Source organism: Heterocephalus glaber, unplaced genomic scaffold, assembly GCF_053883595.1.
Source record: "Heterocephalus glaber isolate CG9 unplaced genomic scaffold, H.glaber_assembly_v1.0 deba00001428, whole genome shotgun sequence".
Taxonomy (NCBI): domain Eukaryota; kingdom Metazoa; phylum Chordata; class Mammalia; order Rodentia; family Bathyergidae; genus Heterocephalus; species Heterocephalus glaber.
The window spans coordinates 1,260,272-1,281,373 of NW_028258293.1; the positions used below are offsets into that span (position 1 = coordinate 1,260,272).

A 21,102-nucleotide genomic window follows, 5' to 3' on the forward strand; every position below is an offset into this window, starting at 1 on the left:
AGTGAGCTAATTCTGCAGATATGTGCAGAACTGTGCGCATCTGGAGGCTTTAAGACCTAACTGATCTCCAGAAGAATATCAAGAGGGCAATGTGGCACCATTTTTCATAATTAAGGTTGATAGAAAACAGCAGGAAAAAGTCACAGTGTATAAATCAAATAGATATAATCCAGCCTGTTTGGGAGAGGAGAGGATGAGGCATTGCACTGTGAAATAGTGGCATTTGAGCATTCAGAGCTTCATATTAATAAAGCTGATGCTTAAAAATAAGCTTAACAAGTCTTAACTGTTTTTAACAAGGTCTAGTTTATATGACTTTTGGAAAGTGAGATGGAAGTAGTTTACTGAAATTATTTCAGTTACAATACCATGTACGAAAACGTAGACTGTCCACACACTGTGGTATGATACCATGAATTAAGTATTTGTAGAGATCACATGGGTCCCGGGAGGCTATTTGTCATAAGAAAAGCAACTAGCTACAGATAAGAGGTTATTTGTTTAAATGTGTAAGTTGTATATTATATATCAGAAGTTGAGCAAGAATAAATCTGTACTACTCAGCCTTGAAGAAAAAAGAACTGTATAACTGATGAAAGGTGACCTAAAGGTTAGGAAAGGCTGCTTCTCAAACTGTAGTGAAGGCTTTGAAGTTACCCTGTAAACTTGAGAAGCACATTAAACAGCTTGCTTGTTAACACATCCAAAGTGAAAATTACAGTACTACTTAGCATTAACGAACACCAGCCTTTACCCTGAGACGGGGAGCTGTTCGCCTGGGAGCTAAAGCACGATCCGGACCTGCCGTTGCATCTCCCGCAGAGCTCTGCAGCAGCCTGTCCCAGGCTGGGGTGCAGCCTGTGGCTCTAGCCTGGCTGCTGGGGAGCAGCACTGGGCCCCGGGCATGGCCAGCTGTGACAGTCACAGACTGGAAGCAGAAAGGACGCTTGGGAGCATCAAAGCCACACACCCATTGCTAATTAGGCTGAACACTTTCTTGCAGTGAAAGTTAGGAATTTACATTTATAGAATTTTTTTAACTTTTTGAAAAAAATATTCCCACAGCATCCTTTAATCCTTGTTCTATTTTGCAGATGAATAAATAGCAACACAAATATGAGATGATTTTCCAGACAATGAGACATAATCTGCAGTAGACCTAGGCTAGACCCCTGGGCTCTGCGTTGAGAGTATTATGCTTTCTCAAAGTTCTAATAGAGTTTCCTCTCAAAATACTAGTGTGGGTACAACAAGCTCCACTCCCTGGCTGGCTGGACATTTTCTAAACGGTTATTACTATATGCTAAGCACCACAGTCCCAGTCTTAGCTTAATTATCAATTATCACGTAATGTGAGACAAATTCTAAAGTACATTTTAATAAAGTTTTATTAGGGCAAAGCCACACTATGTACTGTCTGCTTTTGCAATGCAGGGGTAGAATACAGTTAGGAGAGACCATCTATTCAGCTTGCAAAGCCAAAAAATGCATCTGGCAGAAAAAGTCTGCCACCTATTCGAAATGGAGGCAAATGAATTATATGAAGACTTACAGCCAGAAAAGGAACAGAAGGGTTTGTTTCTCCAACTATTTTATTTTTTATGTACTTTGCACCAATTATGTTGGACTCAAGGCAGTCAACTAGGCATTTCGCTTTCTCCTTGTGGGCGCTAAGCAACTTGAAAGGAGAGGGTGTATGTCTTATTCTTGTTCTTGGAAATAGGTCAGTAGCCTGCGGCAATCTTGGTTACATACAGGAGTAAGGGCCTCAAGTAAGCCAAGCTATTTGTTTTACACATCCAATCCCAGGACTAGCAGACCATGCCAGGGGAAATGTTGTGGAAGGAGGTAAAGAAAAGTTCTAAAAATACACAGGAAGGGAAATTACAAAGATAAGTGCTAACGTATCTGACAACAGCTGGAACTACAGTCACTGCAGAAGGCAGCAGAAACCCATCACACCAAAGAGGACCAGTTTTGTTAGGTGCAGACCTCACCTCCTCTACACTGCACCTTGTTTCTCCACAGCCAACCCTGGCTCAGACCCCTCCCACCACGTGGGTTGTTAAGGAGACAGAAACTAAAGCATCAAGTTAACAGGAGGGCGGGGGATTTAGCTCAGTGCTTCCACCAACTGCCTCACCAGAGTTCGATCCCCAGTACCAAAAAAAAAAAAAAAAAGATAACAGAAGGATCAGGATTTTGGAAATTGCTCATTTGTGCTTGGATGCCACTGGGTTTGGTGGCAAAATAGGAGCATCAAACAAAAATTTATGAACAAATAAATGGCCCTGGGTGACTTTAATGCAATCTGTAAGACATTCAATATTTCTAAAACAAACATTTCCGTTACAACCAAAAAATAAAAACAGTAGGTGTTAAGATTTAATATTCCTTCTCAAATAAGATTTTACCTGTGACTCTAAAGACCATCAAAGATTTTTTTCCATGAAATCATCTTAAATTTACTTCTGATAAGATAAACTGGAAATAACTTAAACATTCAATAGGAGATGGTCAAATATCACACATCCATAAAAGGGATATTTACTCACAACTGTTGAAAAATTTGAAGACCTAGGAAACTGCTCACAGAGGAAAGGCAAGATATAAAATACTTGAGAACAATGCAATATGCTAAAAATAGACTAGCAGCAAACAATACCCAGCAGTGACAGGCTTGTCTGGCTAGTTGGATTACTAAAGATTTTTAGTTTCTTTATATACTTTTCTCTATTTTCTAAATTTCCAGTAAGTTTTTAAAATCAGAAAAAAACAAAATGAAAAAGTTACATTTTGAAAAAAGATTGTATTTTTTAAAAACAGGACTCAGTATAGTGTACCTTGGAAATATGCCAACTTCCAAACACTTCATTGCTCTCCCTGTTTGTTCAACACTGGTGCTCTGAGGCAGGAGAGGAAACGTGAAGTAAAAAGCAGTTTTTAGTTCACTTCCGTTTCATTTTTTAGTTTTCTCCTTGCTTTGACAGAAGATACAAAACAGACATGTTTGGGAAGGGAAGGGTGTAGAAAACAATACTGATTTTTATCTGCAAGCTTAGTACCCTGTAGAAGACATCTGTGGTCCCCTAGAATACGTTAGGTTATCAAGAGCTAATATATAAGCCTACAAATTCACATTGTATAGTTTTCTGGTGCCAGAATTACTCAAGTAATTGTTATAAATCAGCCAGGAAGACACTGGCTTTATCATATGTTGTCATGGCAGAGGCTGAGCAGACTGTCTTTAAAGTCATCTGTACACTTATCTCAACAGTAAAACAGATCGGATCTTCCCTAGGTGAAAGCAGAGCCTCGGGTTCCCACTGTGCTACAAAGTCATTTTCAGTCCATCGAGACTCAAGAGCCTCCGGATCTGCCTGCCACTCCTGGTGAAGACTGGCAGAGCCTTGTGATAAACCAGGTCACTGAAATTGAAAAGTACCTAAGCTTAGAAAATGACAACCAGCCTAAAGTAAGAAAAGCGGAAGAGATGCTGGGAAAAACAACGGATGAACTGACACTGACAAATGCTCCCGGTGGCGAATGATGTAACTGGCGCTGACGTCATTCTCACTAGAAGGAGGGGCTGCTGCATCTCACAGCCCTCTTCACTTTCCAGCCTCTCCTGTTGGCTCCGGTATTCCGGACCTGCAAGGTCAGGTGAGACAGCTGTCTCGGATTTGGGGCTTGCTGTCAGCTGCAGTTCCCCTTCAACTCTCAGTGCATATACTCCCTTCAGAGTATCTGCTCCCTCAGCACCTGTGACGAACAGAACTTGGGCACTGTTCAGGACAGACGCAGTGACCCTTTACTCTATTATTTTCCTCTGCAGCTTGTGATTCTACTTTAACTTTGAGACAATGAATGCCCAGACCAGTTTTTAGTTTTTAACATTTTACTATGATTTAGACTTTTTTTTTCCAAAAAGAACAAAATTATATGTGTGAAAATTCAGGTATCAGAAAGACTCAAAAGGCTGTTTTTCACTTTGTTCAGGTTTTGTTTCCAGGCATTAAGCGTGTCATACAGTTGCTGCCACTGCTGTTTTCCAAATGTCCGGTGTGTGCTATGACTAAAAATTGAAAAATTAAAAACAAGTATTAGTCAACCTTTGATCTCCTGGTATTCTTTTTAGGGTACTACACACTTGAATCTAGTTAAGAGCAAAGTTAAATACATATAAAAAACATAACAGAATTTAAGAATTAATGCTAGTTTAAAAAACATCTTTACCATTTCAATCAAACCTTCTATCCTCCTAACCAACTCTATAAAGTGGACACAAAAAGTCATTAGTATTCTAGCCAGTGCTCCGCCATTAAATGAAATGTGCTGGAAAATAGGACTCTTTCATTAAATAAGCTAATCACATTCAGTCTGAACTTTAATAAAATTATGATAAATAGCAACTATTTAACTACAGTCAACTCGAAAGAACACCAACCTCGGTTCTCGAAATATTTAAGTGAAATAATCACATCAAACTAAATTGTACTACAAAATGCTGCAAAGTATTAATGTCTTACCTGACAACTACTTTTCTCTGGGTCTGATCAATTTTGCAGTAGACCATTTTAGTTCTTACCGCTGAAAAAGATTTTTCACACAATATGTTATATAGGAAATTTACAAGAAACACAGCTGAGCTGTGGCCACATGACCACAATAAACTTTATATTCCTTCCAACATGTTTTACAAACCAGCTCTCTGAATCCAATCTGGAAGGAGGACAAGCTGCCACAGCCAAGAGGAAGGGCATGCATTTGTGCTATGGCTGCTGAGCCGACCCACACCAGTCAATACCGCACACAGCGTTTGCTCCCCTACAGTCACATAGCAGGGGGTTGGCGCTCATCTCCTGTCAAGGCCTTTGCTTTTCTGTAGGGCTCCCAGACACTCGGAGCATCAGAAAGAAACTGTCAATACTTCCATACATTCTACTAATTTGTAATTGTCACTGCAGAGGCTGATCAGATTTGAAAGTTTGGGAAAATGTCCTGATTAACAAATAAATCACTTTATCTGCTATTTCTGGGGAAGAAATTCCTGTTTCTGAGCTAACTCGCAGATCATCTGGTAGGTGCCAGGCACGGTGCTTAACTGCATTAACTCATTTACTCCTCACAAGCACAAATGAATTGCATTCCAGTTATTTACTACACTATTCCGTCTGTTCCATGTGATCTTAGCAGAGAGAATACCAAAAACCACATAATTCACACACCACTGAATCTTCACATTACAAATGTGTCTGTCACTCTACTACATACAATCTATGTTAGCATAAGGTTCAAGATAAAAATTCCCCATAGCAGAAATCCTAGAACTCAACAAAAACATTCCGGTTGCCTTACCATCAATAACAAAAGCTTCTACATCATCAGCTCCAATCTGAAGTTCCTGCTGCATTGTATCAAAGGAAATCTCTTTGTTCTCCACTGCCATCCCCATAAAAGTGAGCAGTCTCATTTTCGCCATATTCTGCTCGTGTAACAGGCCTAAGAACAGAGTGAAGGCTGGTGAGGGTCTGAACTAACTCAAGGGCCACACAAATACAGCTCATGTTAAGCCAGGGAATCACTGGGTTTGAGCACTCACAGAGATAATTTGAGGAAAATTATGTTTGCTAATTGTAAACTGAGCCTATAATAAACTAATGAATGACTTTTGTGGACCTACATTTTTATTATAATTATTAGTGTATTCTAATTGTACGCAACTGGCTTCACAGTGACGTTTTCATACAAGCATATAACATATCTGTCCTCTACCCACCTCAGAGGCCTGCATTTCATTACAACAGTGCCACAAAAGGCCCAAGAATGGGCTACGAAAGACATTTTTAGGTTCTGAAAGTGTTTTACATTTTTGCATTTGTACATTTCAGGAGATAAAACCCACAAAGCACATTTCCGAGGTGAATCACCCAAGCTTATTATCACTAGCACAGGATCCCTTGCCTCTTTAGCACTGGTTGTTGTCACTATCACTAGTAAACATGAAGTTGGGTTGTAATATCATTTTCGTAAATATTTTAAGTTGTGAAAACATTTCCATTTCCCTTCCTTCCGGTCACTTTGGATTCAATACTTACAAATCAAAACTGCCAAGAAATTATCACAACATTTACAGGCCAATATGCTTATTACTAGATAAAAAGTACAATTAATAGTGATACTTGTCTTATAACACAAAGGTAGAAGATTATACAAATAATTCAAATTCTACATTGTAATTTCTCATGAAATACGATGTTACAAATATTCAGACCACAACTGTTAGGCCTAGTAGAAAACTTAAGGCACGGAAGTCCTGACTTTGTTACTTTAAAATTAAACACAACCAAGGGGGGCCAGGGATTTAGCTCAGTGGTTCCCCCACCTGCCTCACAAGTACAAGGTCCTGAGTTTGATCCCTGGTACAAAAACAACCAAAACCACACTGCCTGGTCCTAAGCAGAGGCAGCATTAAAACAGTATCACAGGTACTTGTTTGGATGGCAATCTATTTTTATAAAGACATTTCTAAAACTTACTTAGACTTACTTATATATTCTTAACTCTGAGCTTTCAAATCATAAATCAGCAAATGATCAATTATGTGCCTTTTAAAATAATTCACAGCCTCAAGTTTGTATTGCTGAAAAAGTTACCTAAGCACTCCGTAAATAAATTCGCAATTTTTAACATTCACATCCAGCGGGAGACTAGGGAAGCCCCTCGGCACAGGGTGTGATCATCTGTTAATTAGCTGTGGTCACGATGCTGGCTTCCTGTCTGGCACAGATTCAACAGAACACGATCATCATAACTCAAATGAATGAGGTACACAAGGAAGTACTGCTAACTACAAGCAACAAAAAATCAATTAGTGCACATTAACCCTAATTAGCAAATGCAAATCAGATGCTGATTAACTTTCTGAAATAAGATAGCAACTGGCTAACAGCAGACTACACGTGGACATGTCAGGGCGATTCAGCCGACACAGGGCAATGACGCTGTTGGCCGAAGTCATCAGTATTAATAAAAACATTTCGACAACGGGTGCCACCTGTGGAGTCCAGACATCTGTAACCTGATTCTTAGCTGCAGTAAATGTCGAAAAATAGTGATAACCCAAAATATACACATTCAGTAAGAGTACCTTCCCCAAAGCATCCTACGCTAACAACTTCTGACAGAAGATATTTAATTTGCATACATGTCCACAAAACAAAAGCAAATTAGGAAACGATTTCTAGTTGGCAAAATACATTAGCAATGTTACAAATTTTTCCTACCAGAACAAGTTAAAGATTCTCAAACATTCCTTAACATTCCTAGTACTATGGGCATCCGTGGTTTTCTTTTAATATGTAAAATGATAGAACCCCTATAATTTCTAAGGTATGATTAAAAATATTCTTTAAATATATTTTATTGCTACTCCCTGTGCAAAATTTATGCTAAGTTACAATCTTACCATAAATGAAAAAACATAAGAGTGAAGACTATTTCTAGGAGAAATTTTATAAAATCATTATCTATTCTACACGTGGAAACTTGTGTCTGAGGAGTTTAAAACTGTTTCCTAAATTCATTCCTTTAAAACAAAGATGCAAGCTCCCAGCCTTCTTGAGAAAGACCCAGTGAAGTTGGAGCTGAGGCGCAGGGCTTTGTTTCATCCAACTAGAACACTACCTTCAAGGACCCACAGAGTGCCGCCCCGTATTTCAATTCTAAAGTTATAAAAAATCTAATTTTATGGAAACATTTATTCATTACTAATATGTCAAAACCTTAATGCAGTAATAAAAAAAGTGCATCATTGAGCAATTTCTGCATTGTCACTGACCCCTGTCTTAAAATGCTGCGATATAGAAAACGCAATTTTAATGCATGCAATAGCTTATGAACCAGTGCTCCTTTGAAACAGTCAATTACACATCAATGGGGGAGTGTCAAAGTGTTAATTACTACTCCTCTCGCCTTGGTGCGTAAATAAAGAGGGTGCTGACATTAACATTCCATCACACGGCTTCATGCCACAAAGCAAATTAACTGGGACAGAATGTGGTTTTCTGGGTCTAGTGCACCTGGCAAAGCACTCCACATAAACACTCGCATCTACTTAATCTTGGCGTATTTCAAATGCACTGTGTCCGAGTAAGTCAATCGTCCCCAATTCCAATGGCTGCACAAAATTCATGGGTGACAGGAACTAATGATCACCATGCTGAAAACTAAGTATAATCAAGTAGATTATAATTGTACATCTACATCTCAAACAACCTAGAAGATTAATAATTCAACTTTAATGTGAAACATATCATCACCTTCTCATGTATTTTGATTACTGCCTAAACAAAGCCCTATACTTTCATAGTTGATTTGCTGTCAAAAAAAACTGTCATTTTATGCCGGTGATTTAGCTCAGTGGTGCCGCCTCCTGCCTTGCAAGCGCAAGGTCCCGAGTTCTATCCCTGGTACCAAAAATGTCATTTTAGACATTTAAAACCTGTTCAACTGGAGATTTTTCTTAAGTGCTTTCTTCACAATTAGTAAGTTAAATACATGCTCCAGAAGAAAATAAAAATACAAAACATATGTGGCAGTGGTGGCAAACCTATGACATGCCTGCCACAGTGGGGTCTTTGTATCTCTGAAAGGTTCACCTTGGCTGGTACACGGGACAAGATTCAATTCAATCTGGCAAACAGGTACTGAACTCTTATGCCTGAAGACAACAAAGTTCAAACCTGAAAATCAGATTTCTTATGCTGTCTTCCAACAAACTCGAGTTGGGAAAGTTTCTACTATCATGCAAAATCATAATACATCCATTTCTACACTTGATCTTAGCCAGAAGGCCGAGAAGCGGCTACTTCCATTTCTAATTAGCAGTGCTATTTCTTCAACTCCTGGTGATGGGAAGGGTCCAAGGATGAGGTACATACTTAATTACATGAGGAAAAATGTTCTCTGCCACCATCGTGTAACTACATGGGGGTGGGGGCTGGCTAAAAATACAGTCAACACACATCTAAAGAATTAAGGTCTTCTCCAGAGACACAATTTTATTTTAAACAATAACTTTTAGCTTTCCAAAGCGCCTTTAATCATCTCTTAAAGCGAGTACTCCAAAGCACAATCTTGATCAAAACAACAGTGATCTTTCTTCTCTCATCCCGATTTTAAAAGCACAGGCACCCATGGAACTATCCCTACCTGAATCTCCTCCAGGCACCCGAGTCTGGCTAAAACTTAATGAGAATACTGGAATTCACAGAGCTGAAGGGGCCTAAGTGCAACAAGCTCGCATGTAGACAAAAGGCCCAGCTTTCTGGAAAGCTAGTTTTATGCTGTCTTAATAACAAATGGCATTTTGTATCCTGCTTGGTTTGTGATTCCCAATGCAGCACTGGGGAATGAACATGGCTTGGTGCAGGCTAGGCAAACACTCTACCACTGAGCGACACTCCTAACCCTATCATTCAAAAAGTTTTTTGAGATAAGGTCTTGCTATGTTGCCCAGACTGGCCTTGAACTTGAAATCCTCCTGCCTCAGCCTCTTAAAAAGCTAGGATTAAAGGTATATACCACCAACTGTCACTTAACATTTTTGCTGTTGTTCTATCATAGGCCACTCTGACAGGAATACACAGATAAAGGCATAGCCCTGTTTGCAGATCTTGCAGTGCACAGCTGTTATAAGTAGCATGTTCCCATTTCTCTGTTCCTCAAAGAATAAACCCCAAAACTTACCAAGGGAATCAATGAAGTCTTTGTTATTCTGATAAAACTTGACATATGATGCCAATTTAGCACTCACAAAAATGGTTAAAAGCTGTACACATAAAGACAAAAAGATACTATCAATACAGAATCAAGATTTATACTCAAGACATTTAAGATACTGACAATAACTGCAGAAATCTGTTTCATCGCTTCACCGCTCAATCTCTTCCACACTGTTCACTTTTCAAATGAAGTAATTAGCGAACACAGCGAACTCTTAAATTATTTCCACTGAAAGATGGTGGCGAATGGCACAGCCCAAACGGAAGATGATCCAAGTATTTGCCTTCCTAACAGGGACAGTGACATTGTGTAATAAAAGAATAAATGTGTACTAATGAAGTCCAAATGGCCAGGCTAAGTCAGAGAAAAGAGGGAGGGAGAGAACAAGACTGTTCTGAGGCTGGGGACAGCTGGGGCCACACACTGCTGCTCCCGATGTGGGGCCCACTGGTTAATACAGAGGCCAAGGGCCATGCTGCTTCAGCACGGAAGACTTCGGGGAAGGTCGCTTTCACTCTGAAGAACAGCTACTTACATCATGAATAAGCTCGCCTTCCAGAAACTTGACTGGCTTTAAAGTAAGAAGATGGTCAAAAAGAAACGCATTTGGATCTTTCAATGCTCGTACAATGCACCTTTATCGGAAGAAAAAGAAAAAAAAGCAGGCTCAGCACCTTGAAATTCTTACTTCCTATTGTCTCTTTGTAGCTCAATCAACATACTTAACTCAGCAAACTAAGAGTCCAATGTATGCACCCCTGAAAAGGTACAGGAAGCTTACACAGGCCAACAAATTGTTTCACCAGGTTTATCTGTTTTAACACAAGGATATAAAACACAGCTGAACAAAGCAGCAAGGCAATCAAGGAAGAGCCCCCTGCCGCCACACCTTTGGGGCCAGGCAGGGCTCTTGAGGCCTCTCCCCTCTTCATCCCTCACACACTCCTGGGTCACACGTTATCGCCGGCCCTGTGCCGCTGCTGCTGAGAACCCGCCTAATACGGTGAATGCTCGTCAAAGGAAGGGTGCAGTAAACTCTGCTTTTTTTTGGTACTGGGGATCGAACTCGGGTCCTTTCACTTGCGCAGCAGGTGGCAAAACCACTGAGCTAAATCCCCAGCCCCACAGTAAACTCTGAATGCAGGCAGTCTAAGCCAAGGTCAAAGGCCTTCCCTTCCCGCCCCCTGCCCACCTCCCCACCTCCTAGCACGGACAGGTCTCCTGGAGCAATAACCCTGAAAAGAAACTTCATTTTAAAAAAAATCTATTCTTACTGTTACTAGTTAGCTCCAGGACTGCTTAAAGCCCCGATTTTCTCATCAGCAGTGGGCTAATTTCTAGGAGGTCACCAACTCTGTCCTGTTTATATACCTCAATGTTAAGATAAACTGATCCAAGATTAGGGTCAGTTCTTAGCCTGGGCCTGTTATCCCCAACCCCCACGGCCACTTCACAGCAATCCACGGTTCTTCCACACCCAGAGTGAATCTCAGGATCTGCATCAGAATCGCCAGGAACACGGAGCTGCCTTGGCTCACTGGTGGTGAGAAGTCTGATGTCAGAGCTTCGTAACTGAAGGCTCTAACTCATCTCGCAGCTGCTCAGGAGCCCTCGGTGGAGCGATGTTCAACCTTACCTGTGGGCATCGACTCGCGCCTGGGAAGCATTGTCCTCCGTGTAACTTCCAAGCAATTCCACCATAACTTTTGAAGCAGCATCACTAAAAAGAAATACTGCGTTAGGAATCTAAATATGTCACTGTCATTCACATATATTAAAAACATATACCCTAAAAACCAGATGCTGTACTGATGACATATGGCTGACAAAGACAGTCTTTTAGTTAAAAAGAAAGTAAAGGAACTTTTCCTTCTTGTAGCAAAGTCAGACAACTAAGGAAATACAACTTCATGAGTAAGCGCTATGAAGGAAATAAAGATGATGTAATAATAACAGAGCAGAGAGCAGAGAGGCTACTGAGGGTAGGAACCTGAGCCTTGCAGGTGTAAAATAGCCCTCGACAGTGTTTCCCTGGCCTACCAGAGGTGAGCGGTAGAAGCTAGATGGCTTTCCAGGCAGAGGAAAGACAGGATATAGGCTCAGGGTGAGAAAAAGATTTTGTGTGTCCCACGAACTGACCAGTGAAACCGTATCAAATACTCCAACAACTCTCCTCACAAGTCTTCCAAGTAGAATATCCTTAAAAATATCTAGATGATCAATTTATTACTGCCAAGAAAAGGGTAAAATAACTTACAAGGCTCACTGAACTTTGACTCTTAGAAAATGTTTTATCTTTACCCATCATAACTTCCTTTAAACTGTGAATCTTCAGCCAGATTGGCAAAGCATTACTAAACTAGGGGACGCTGGATTTTTTTTTTTTCTTTAAAAAAAAATTATTTTCACTCTACATCTATATTCAACCTCCATAAACTTAGTAGGAACTCTACCATTTATCTTAGAAGGTTAAATGATACTCTAAAACGTCTTTCGAAATTAAGTTCTATATACAAATATAATTATACGCATGGTTAAGTGGTAGTTAGGATCTTAAACAGAGAAATGTAACTATGAAAACTCAAAGGAAAGCTTTCAGAAAAGCCATGTTGTAACTCATTGTTAACTGTCCCAGTCCACCCTGTAAGCACAGGTACATTTACTTTCCAGCTTTAGCAGCCATGTGAAACATCAATTTGGTAGATCTGGTCAGCTAAAGAATCAATTCCCAAAGGCCGGATAAAGTAATCCACTTAAGAGTGCACTGCATGGCATCTGACATTCTTACAGGGTACTTGAGAAAACCAAATCGTAAGACTTAAATCCATGACATGAAGACACAGCTTCCTCCAGGGGCCCAGGCTGGGTGGCATCTGTCCATCCAGTGCCCCTGACTTCCGTTCACTGCTCTTGTCATGCTCAGTACCATGCTGGGAAGGCCAGACTGACAAACAAGTCCTCTCCTCCCTCCCCGACCGGGCTGACGACTCACTCTGGGCAGAAGGTGTTAGACTGAAGAGTACAGATGGCGCTAAAGGGAGCTGTGTGACTTGAAACAGGAGGCAGATGCTCTTGGCCTCCAGACGCTGAGAGGCCAATGTGCAGCACAGGGCCAGAGTGAACCTAGGCTTTGCAACCTAGATGAGCTCTGCTGCCAACGACTCAACCCTTGGCAAATCAGCCAGACCACATGTACACGGCAAGTCCAGGTGTGTACCAGTGAACTTTCATGGACACCGAAATCTGGATTTTATATGTCCGTGTCAGGAAACACTCCTATTCCTTTTGACTTTCTTCTCAACTATTTAAAAGTGAGAGAACCATCCTCAGTGCGTGGTCTGGTTCCAGTCCTGATGGGAAGAGCTCGGCTTCGATGCCTGACACAGGTTGGCTGGTGCCTGGTGTGGAGGAAGGGACTGCTGACGGTCTGTGCATCCAGCACTGCAGTGCACAAAACGCCCAGGGCTCCATGCACAGCGGCAGATGGAGGCTATCCTGGGAAGGTCACACATGCTCTCGCACAATTCTGCACTCATCCTGAGCAAAACAAAGACCCGAGGAACAGCCAGCACAGAAGTGACCATGCTGGTCATCACTGCCGCACAGAGAGCCAGGCGTAGTGCTTAAGGAGCCCAAGGACGGCAGGTGTCCAGGACACACCGAGATGTCTTGTTAAATGGCATGGACCAGGGGAAGAACCAGAGGGATAGTGGTCCCAGCCTGCACAGGAGTCAGAATGCCCTGCCCAAGGGGCTGGGGAAGAACAAGGAGAGAACAGTCCGAGGAGGACAAGGGGTCCAGAGGGCCCGCCAGACGGACGGCACCTGTTCCCAAACACCAAGGAACCAGCCCTCAGTGAGTGAACTCATGTGCACTTCAGAAAACCAGGAGAAAGTCAGGGCCTTGACTCAGCGTGCTTTAGATACTGTACGCTGAAGGCTGTTGGAAGGCGAGTGCTCCATCCAGTTCAAACTACTGCTTCCTCCTGTCGCCATCTCTGGCTCTGGGAGCCCTTGTTTGTATTTCGGAAGAGTCACAGAGACACCATGTGCCTACCAAGGTCAGGTACTGCTCCGTGAGAGCAGAGCAGAAACTCGTGACACTCCTACCCTGCTGCAGTGCGCCTCTCAACAGTAAGCACATGTTACTGTAAGCACAAAGGGAAACGACCCAACAGGCATGGTGTGGGTGGGGTCGAGGTGGACAGCTGGCAGGGGAGGCCCTTCTGAGGGCCAGCTGGATCTGAAGAAGGGGAGCCATGGAGCCTCCCAGGGAGAAGAGTTGGTGCCACGGTGCTGGAGTTGGATCTGCACTTACTCAGAGCTGCTGCAAGGTTCTGGGCAGAGGAGGAAAATCTCATCGGATAATCTAATCTGCCACGTTAACTAGAACTTCCTGGCAGCTGTATTCGTAACAGATGGTAATGGGACAAGGACCAGAACAGGGACTAAAAGGAGACTTCAAGAACCAAACTAAGGAATGGTGGTGCAGAACACCTGGTAGGCACAGAAGCAGTAGGGAGTCAGTATGATTCATTCAGAGCTGACAGGATCTGCTGACGGATTGGATGTGGGACAGAAGACAGAGGAGCGAAGGCTGAATCCCAGGCTTGGGACTTGAGCAAGTAAAAGAATGGAAATGGTTACTTCTGAAGTTAGAGAAAAGAACAGGCTTAGAAGGAAAAAACACTTTTGAAGGCTCCAAGTTCGAGGAGCCTTTTGAACAATGCAATGGAGACATTCAATAGAAACAGACACCTGGCATGTGAGGAAGACACAGAGGTAAAACTTGAAAACCATCTCTATCTACACGGGATTCTAGGGCACAGGAGTGAAGGGGTCCTGTGTTTCTGGCAGCAGTGCCATGAGTGGGTGCCTGAGCCCAAGGAGCAGGGCAGAGCAAGGCAGGTGCTGAGACTGGTCAGAAGTACTGCTGGCTCTCCGAGCACAGGCACCGAGCTCGGCTGTCCTTTCCAGCCGAAGCCGTGTGACACCAGGCGCACTAGAATCACAGGCAAGACTACAAAGCACTTTGTCTCCAAGTAGAAAAGTGCTTGCACTGAGTCAGCCCACACTCAGGGTTAGAGATGAGAAGGAACCCACAGGGAGGAGCTGAGTGGGGGAAGCAGAGAACTGAGAGCAAGCTGTCTCCAAGCCCAACTGTAGAGAAGGTTTTGAGACAGAGAAAGACTGGGTGCAAAGGCTGCCAATGGCAACAACACAAAGGGCAGCAGCGGGGAATACCCAACAGGTAGTGAACGGAGCCTGTTTTAAGAGCTCTATATGCACATTGTTCATCTTTCAACAACCCTGAGATAAATACCATTATTATTCCCCTGCTAAAATAGGAAACTAAGGTATAGCTTCTGTGTAGTAATCTATTCAGGGTTATGCAACAAGTGGCAAAGTTAAGATTTGAACTCTACGGCCCACACACTTAACATCTGCATTAAAGCATGGACTCTTTCTCTAACAGTTTTTCTGTTGTTGTTCTGGGGACCAAACTTGGGCCCTGTGCTTGCGAGGCAGGCGGCGGAACCACTAAGCTAAATCCCTGGCCCTCTAACAGTTTTTAATGACCTCCGTTTGAAATGGCCTTTCTATTCCTCGTGGCCCTTGCTGACAGCTCACGAGAAAGGCCCACAGCTTCAGACTGACAGAAGGCCAAGAAGCCCCTGCTTATCCTCCTCAAGGACAAAGCATTCCAACCTTTCCAACAGAAGTGTCCACATTCCCTCTGCTGGTTTAAATAGTCTGCAAAGACAATCTATTTTAACACAACAAAAACTTATTAATCTTGCTGACACTCTTTAATGTATTAAACACTCTGAAACTAAAAGCCATTATGAAATTTCTGTGAAATGGCTAAACTGAAGACTGGTTACTTTTTCTAAAACCAATGTAAGAAAACAAATTAAAAAGCTTGGTCAAAACCTAAATTATCTTTCATTAAACAAAATTTTTTTTAAAAAACTGAGCCAAGCCTATCACTTATAGATGCCCTAAAACCGGGCATGTGGAAGAGTAAGTATCTTGGCCATAAAGTTTGTGGGGCTGAAAGGAAGCCTCAGAAACCCAAGCCCTAGCCAGAGCACAACAGGTCCCTGTTGCTACTGCTGCTTCGAGTTCAGGCCAGGAGTGTGGATTCCGGAAAGGTGCGAAACTGGCCAACTCTGCCTGAAGGATGGGCCTCACCACCACCCCCCAAGGTGACAGCGTGAGAGTGTGTCACCGACAGATGGCTCGGTCCACTGGGATGTACAGCTTCGGGATAACAGCCATGCCAGCGTTGGGCTGCAGCTAGTTTCACTTTAAGACTATTAAGATGAAGGAAAACCATTTTAATCACTGCCGTTATCTTTCAACTCAGGAAAGTTTACCAAACTAGATGTCTAACAGTGGAGGGTGCAGGAGAACAAGAGCACTGGCCCTGTTTGTCTTTAAAAGCCACCCCACCTATTCAACTGCACAGTGAGCCACAAGTTCGCCCACTACTTCCGAGTACCTTTTCTTACAATCCACGAGGGCCTCATAAAGTAGTCTTAAAAGCGTATGTTTCTTCTCAGTGGTGAGATTCCAGTCAGAAATCCACTTTCTCACCTGCGATGAGAGCAGCAAAGGGAGAAATTCAGTAACACAGCACATACAGCTGCCGCTCCTTCCCGCTAACCAGAACGCATGTGCGCAGCCACGCACCTGGTCCAGCTCTGTGGGGACGTACTGGATGGCCCCGCAGGACGCCGCCACTCTAACGAGGCTGCAGTACACCACGTACCTCACTGGGGTGTTCTTATCCATCCCGTGGAAAAGGTTGCTGAGCCTGTTAAGAGAGTAAAGCCACATGTGAGATCAGCAACCAGGGCGTGAAGCTAAGGTATCTGCTCTGCTCATAACCGTCCCGAGGCAGTACTGATAGGCTCTTATTACACTGGCAGGATTTGCCCACACAGCTCACAGGGCCACAGCCGGTACCAAATTCCAAGTGCCCTGCTCTTAGCCATTCAAAGGGAGTGAACGGAAGGACATCCTAGAGCGCCAGCTCCGACAGGGAACTTACAGCTGCAGTCTCAGAGACGGGCGCTCGCCTTCCCGGAACTTGACCAGCTTCTCACACAGGCTTTCAATCAGCGCCTCCTGCTTGTCTGGTTCGAGGATCAACAGCAGGGAGACCACACTGTTCATCACACTTTCCACATCTACAAAGTGGCAACAGCGGCAGTCAGCAGTGCACTGTGGCATTCAGTGTAGCGACTTACATACGGGTCCCTGGGATTTTCATTCAACAGCCCATCACAGGACACTTCCAACAGTGCAGCCAGGCCCTTGTGACACCCCCACAGACACTCCCCTTCCACGGAGGGCAGCAGACATGCAGCTCGCACAGACTCAGAAGGCAATGCATGCCTTCCACAGAGGAGAAGAAAGCTGCCACCTGGATTTGGTTTCTTCCCAGAACAGCAGAGGCGTGATCCTCATGCCTACATACGCACATATACTGGCATGACATTAAATCGCGGAAGTGACTGGTTAGGGTTTTGACTAGGACACTGTCTCAGCTGAGGAAAACTTTGTCTACATGTACAGGATTATTTAGAAACGAAAGCTGTTAATGTCCTGGTTGGCTGGCTCATTTTCAAGTGTTAATATACCAGTTATATGTCAAGTTTAATCTCTAAACCTTATCTAGAGATTTCAGAACTTGCAATCTTAAAAATTTCCCACTTTATCTCATAAATGGGGTATCAGAATCAGCCTAATAATTAAATGGTTTTTAGATCACTTGAAACTATCTCCTGTTTGGTATTTATCTAAGACTTATGAATGAGAAGGAGCTTCATCTTTTTTGTGTCCGTTTTGAAATTATCAGCATTTAATGTGTATATTAACCTGGAAGGAATATAAATATTAAAAGAGGTTTTCTCAAAATTGGCTTACCACACAGGTCCAACAGTTTTGATAAACTGAAAGTATATGCAAAGATTTAAAATAGCGATAAAAGGTCTGAAATACAATATAGCAAAATTTTATGATTAAGAAACATTACCAAAAAATTAAAAACAAACCTTTATCGTCTTCCTTCAGGCACACATCGCAGGCTTCAATAATCTGAGCTAAGTCCACATGGAGCCCACCATCTGAGTTCTCTTCTGAGATCTCAGCTCCTTTGGACTTCAGGTATGCACGCAGCTCTGCAGCCTGTGGAATCGAAGAGGATTGCTATACAGTCCATCACTGATGGTGACCCTTTTAGAGCTTTCAGTGATACAAAGGCCTGATGTGGCTGTAAGTTCACCATCACTGCTAGAGATCGACATACGGACATTTACAGACTAGCAACGATAAAACATGGCAAACCATTCTGTCCTACTTATGAAAAAAAAAAATCTAATGCATCCATTTCAGATTATGCTTCCAGGCTCCTCCTGTCCTCCAGAAGTCCCACAGCCCACATATACCCTCAGGGGCCAGCTTCAGAGTCTTGTGTCACCTGCACCTTGCTGGACTTCAGTACATATAACAAAAGCTTTCTAATACTGGTGTAATCCAAAGCATTTCCATAAGGAGGGGATAGGGAAAAGAAATCAATGCAATTTGGCAGATTCACCGTCCTTACACAATGTTGTTGCTCCCCAGGGCATACACAAATGTGCTACTAGAAAAGCTACAGACATTACTTGGGCAAGAGGGGAAGCACCTGTTGAATGAGAACCTATTTGAGATAAGCATTTCGGGAAACACAAAGATTAAACCCTATGAATGTTGCCTGAGTTGGACCTACCACATCATGATACTTTATACTTTTTTCTTTTAAGAGCATGGTATTCGTGGTAGCCAAACATGAATGCAGGTAGTTAAGATAATAAAATGAAAACTGAAGCACGCAGATAAAAGGAAGCCATTAGTAAGTGCATAGTCATCACATTTTCTAGACCACACCCAAAAAAACCCTTGGAGGCCATCGAGATTTTCAAACCCACAAATGTTTGCTGCTTTAGCAAAGTATGTTAAACCTATAGATTTGATAGTTCTTAATTTTTTCGGAGAACACAGTAATTTCATATTAGAGCTGGTTGTATGAACAAGATTTCAAACCATTAACTCTCATCATATCAGAAAGAACAAAAATCCCACTGGGAAGCATGCTTCCCAATTACATAAACAAAGCTGGGTCCCATTAAAAAAAGGTGAGCCGGGTGTGGTGGTGCAGGCCTGTAACCCCACACTGGGGAGGTCGAAGCCTGGCCGCCTTCTGGAGAGCCTGTCTCTAAATAATTTTAAAAGGGCTGGGATGTAGCTTAGTGGGAAGGCCTTGGATTCAACCGCCAGAACTGAGGGAAGAAACCCCCAAAGGCATTTGTTCCTTTTCTGCTTTGTAGATCCAAAGCAAACTTTTCCAAATAACTCCTCGAGCCTTGTTTTTATGCCTTTCTCACTGGCCAAGAGGCTACACAGCAGTACAGACAAAAGAAAACAAGGATGAAGAGCTCCATGTGAACTCGAGTCAAACTGGAACCTGACCAAACGCAGCGCGGACCCATGGTATGCTCCTGGAAAGGATGGCCCATGTGCGGCCCAGTGCGTCTCGAGGAGTCGCTAACCCGAGACGCTTTTGTGTGCAGCCGATGACAGGACCTCTCTTCTCCGTCCACGAATTCTTGCGTGTTAAAAAAAAAAAAAAAAGCTAAACCTTCTTCGGTAAACCAAGAGCCAACGCTGGGCAGCAGCCCCCCGCGGTCGGTGTCCTTCCCGCCCCCGCCCCACTCTCTCCCCGCCGACCGCTGGCCGCTTCCACGGCGGGCGGGGCCCCATCTGCGGGGCCGCTGTCGTCCTGGACAGGGGCTTGGGGCCGGAGTCCGCGGAGGAGTCGCCGCGGAAGGCATCACGCTGCCTGCCGAAGCAGCTCTTCCGGGGTGGGAACCCGAGCGCGGCCCGAGTCCACCTGCGGGTCACCGGCTTCCAGAGGCGCGCGGGCCCGGCCCTGGCTCGCGCCATATGGGGCCCGGTGGGCGCCGTCCCGGGAGCTGGGAGCCCCGGGCAGAGAGCCGGGCCGGGCCGCACCCGACTCCGCCGTGCGCCCTGCCTCCCACCCGGCCCGCGTTCGTCAGCGTCCCAGGCCGGGGCTGACCCGCGGCCCGCGCGCACCTGGTCCTCCTCGCTGATGTCGATGAAGGCCGGGACACTCATGATACCGGAGCCTGCGCCGCGGACGCCGCAGTCTCACACCACGCCGACCGGAAGAGACGCAGGGGCGCGCGGCCCGGGCGCACAACCGCTTCCGGGTCAGGCGCGCGCGTGCCCGGGGCGGGGCCTGTGGGCGGCTTCCGGGCCGCGTCCTCTCCGGTCCGCCCGCCCGGTCCACTTCCGGCGGCTGTGGGCCGGCCCGCGGGTTCCTGAGGGGCGGCGCCACGCCGTCCGCTTTCTCGGCCGCGCGTGCGTTGGCACCGTGGCTCCGAGGCGCGGGAAGCTTCGGCCCCGTCCCCGCCCACTCTTCCTGTGCTCGACGCGAGCGGCCGGCGGCGGGCTGCGCTCCTGCACCAGGAGGGGAGGTGACGCTGGCGGCGGGAGGGTCGCGAGATCCAGCCCAGGCTGAGCGGGGCAGCGGCTGAGCGAGACCCGGCTTCGAAATCAAACTCGGACAGGCTGAGGATGTGGTCCAGCGCGAAGGCCCAGGGTTAAATCCAAAGTACTAGGGAAGCACCTGGAAAGGCAGTGCGGCAGGGCACCGCGCCACTGTGGGACCCAGAGTGCGCGGTTCCTCGGGAACGTGAGCGCCCGAGTCCGCCGAACAGCGTGGAGGTGACTGACGCTGCCTGCTGCTGAGCCTTGCCGTGCTCAGTCGGTAGGGACGAGCAAGCAGGCCGCGAAGGACGGGAAAGCGGAGGGTGGAGCGTGAGGCCCGAGGTCCAGTCGCTAAAGACGTGCAGATGCTGTGAAGACCTGCAGGGAAAGAGGGAAGAGTCAAGGAGAAAATCCTGGCTGGGCAGGAGAGCAGCAGAAAAGAGGGAAGGACTAGAACTGGGAAGCCAGGTCACAGGTTTAAGCTAACCGAGTGAGACGTCAAACTTTTTAAAAAGGATCGCTCCACAGGTGAGTTGCAGATAACTTCAGTTGGATGAGGGCCAAAGTGGGGAGAAGAATTAGGGCATTTTAAAAACCAGACGAGAGAGGAAGGTGGAGTGGTAGGGAGAAATTCATTGAATTTGGGTTATTTTGATGGTAAAACTGGTAAGAGTTACTTATATCAGATGCGAGTGCGAGAAAAAAGAAACCACAGTAACCTCAAAAGTTTGGGCTGGATTCACAACAGTGCCCTCTA

At 44.6% G+C, this 21,102-nt stretch overlaps 2 protein-coding genes across 4 annotated transcripts in view; one reads left to right on the forward strand and one right to left on the reverse strand.

Moving 5' to 3' along the window:
• Ccdc73 (coiled-coil domain containing 73) overlaps positions 1-3,779 on the forward strand; it is a 100,268-nt gene extending 96,489 nt beyond the window's left edge. For 2 of the 3 annotated variants that reach the window (XM_021263981.2, XM_021263991.2), the window contains exon 18: positions 3,302-3,779. In XM_021263981.2, coding sequence (XP_021119640.2) covers positions 3,302-3,550 — 249 coding nt within the window. In that variant the 3' untranslated portion in view covers positions 3,551-3,779. Of the gene's footprint in view, positions 1-3,277 lie in introns of all 3 variants that reach the window. The other variant, XM_021263989.2, reaches the window with a different exon arrangement.
• A 101-nt stretch (positions 3,780-3,880) lies between these two features.
• Positions 3,881-20,066, reverse strand: Eif3m (eukaryotic translation initiation factor 3 subunit M). The gene is made up of 11 exons (XM_004851614.3): positions 19,929-20,066; positions 17,849-17,981; positions 16,843-16,981; positions 16,482-16,605; positions 16,291-16,385; positions 11,423-11,506; positions 10,322-10,421; positions 9,751-9,832; positions 5,359-5,502; positions 4,530-4,590; positions 3,881-4,075 (listed from the first exon to the last, which is right to left on the reverse strand). The coding sequence occupies exons 1-11, from the start codon at positions 19,968-19,970 to the stop codon at positions 3,955-3,957; spliced, it is 1,125 nt and encodes a 374-aa protein (XP_004851671.1). The 5' UTR covers positions 19,971-20,066; the 3' UTR covers positions 3,881-3,954.
• Positions 20,067-21,102: the final 1,036 nt, after the last annotated feature.

What these genes read in the sequence shown, in the direction of transcription:
- Eif3m (XM_004851614.3), bottom strand. Translation starts at nt 19,970, where the DNA reads ATGAGTGTCCCGGCCTTCATCGACATCAGCGAGGAGGACCAG. An exon ending in GCGCGAGTCGATGCCCACAG is followed by an intron (nt 10,422 to 11,422) that starts GTAAGGTTGAAC and finishes CTTCCGATAAAG; the next exon opens with GTGCATTGTACGAGCATTGA. An exon ending in CAGAGAAAAGTAGTTGTCAG is followed by an intron (nt 4,076 to 4,529) that starts GTAAGACATTAA and finishes TTCAATTTTTAG; the next exon opens with TCATAGCACACACCGGACAT.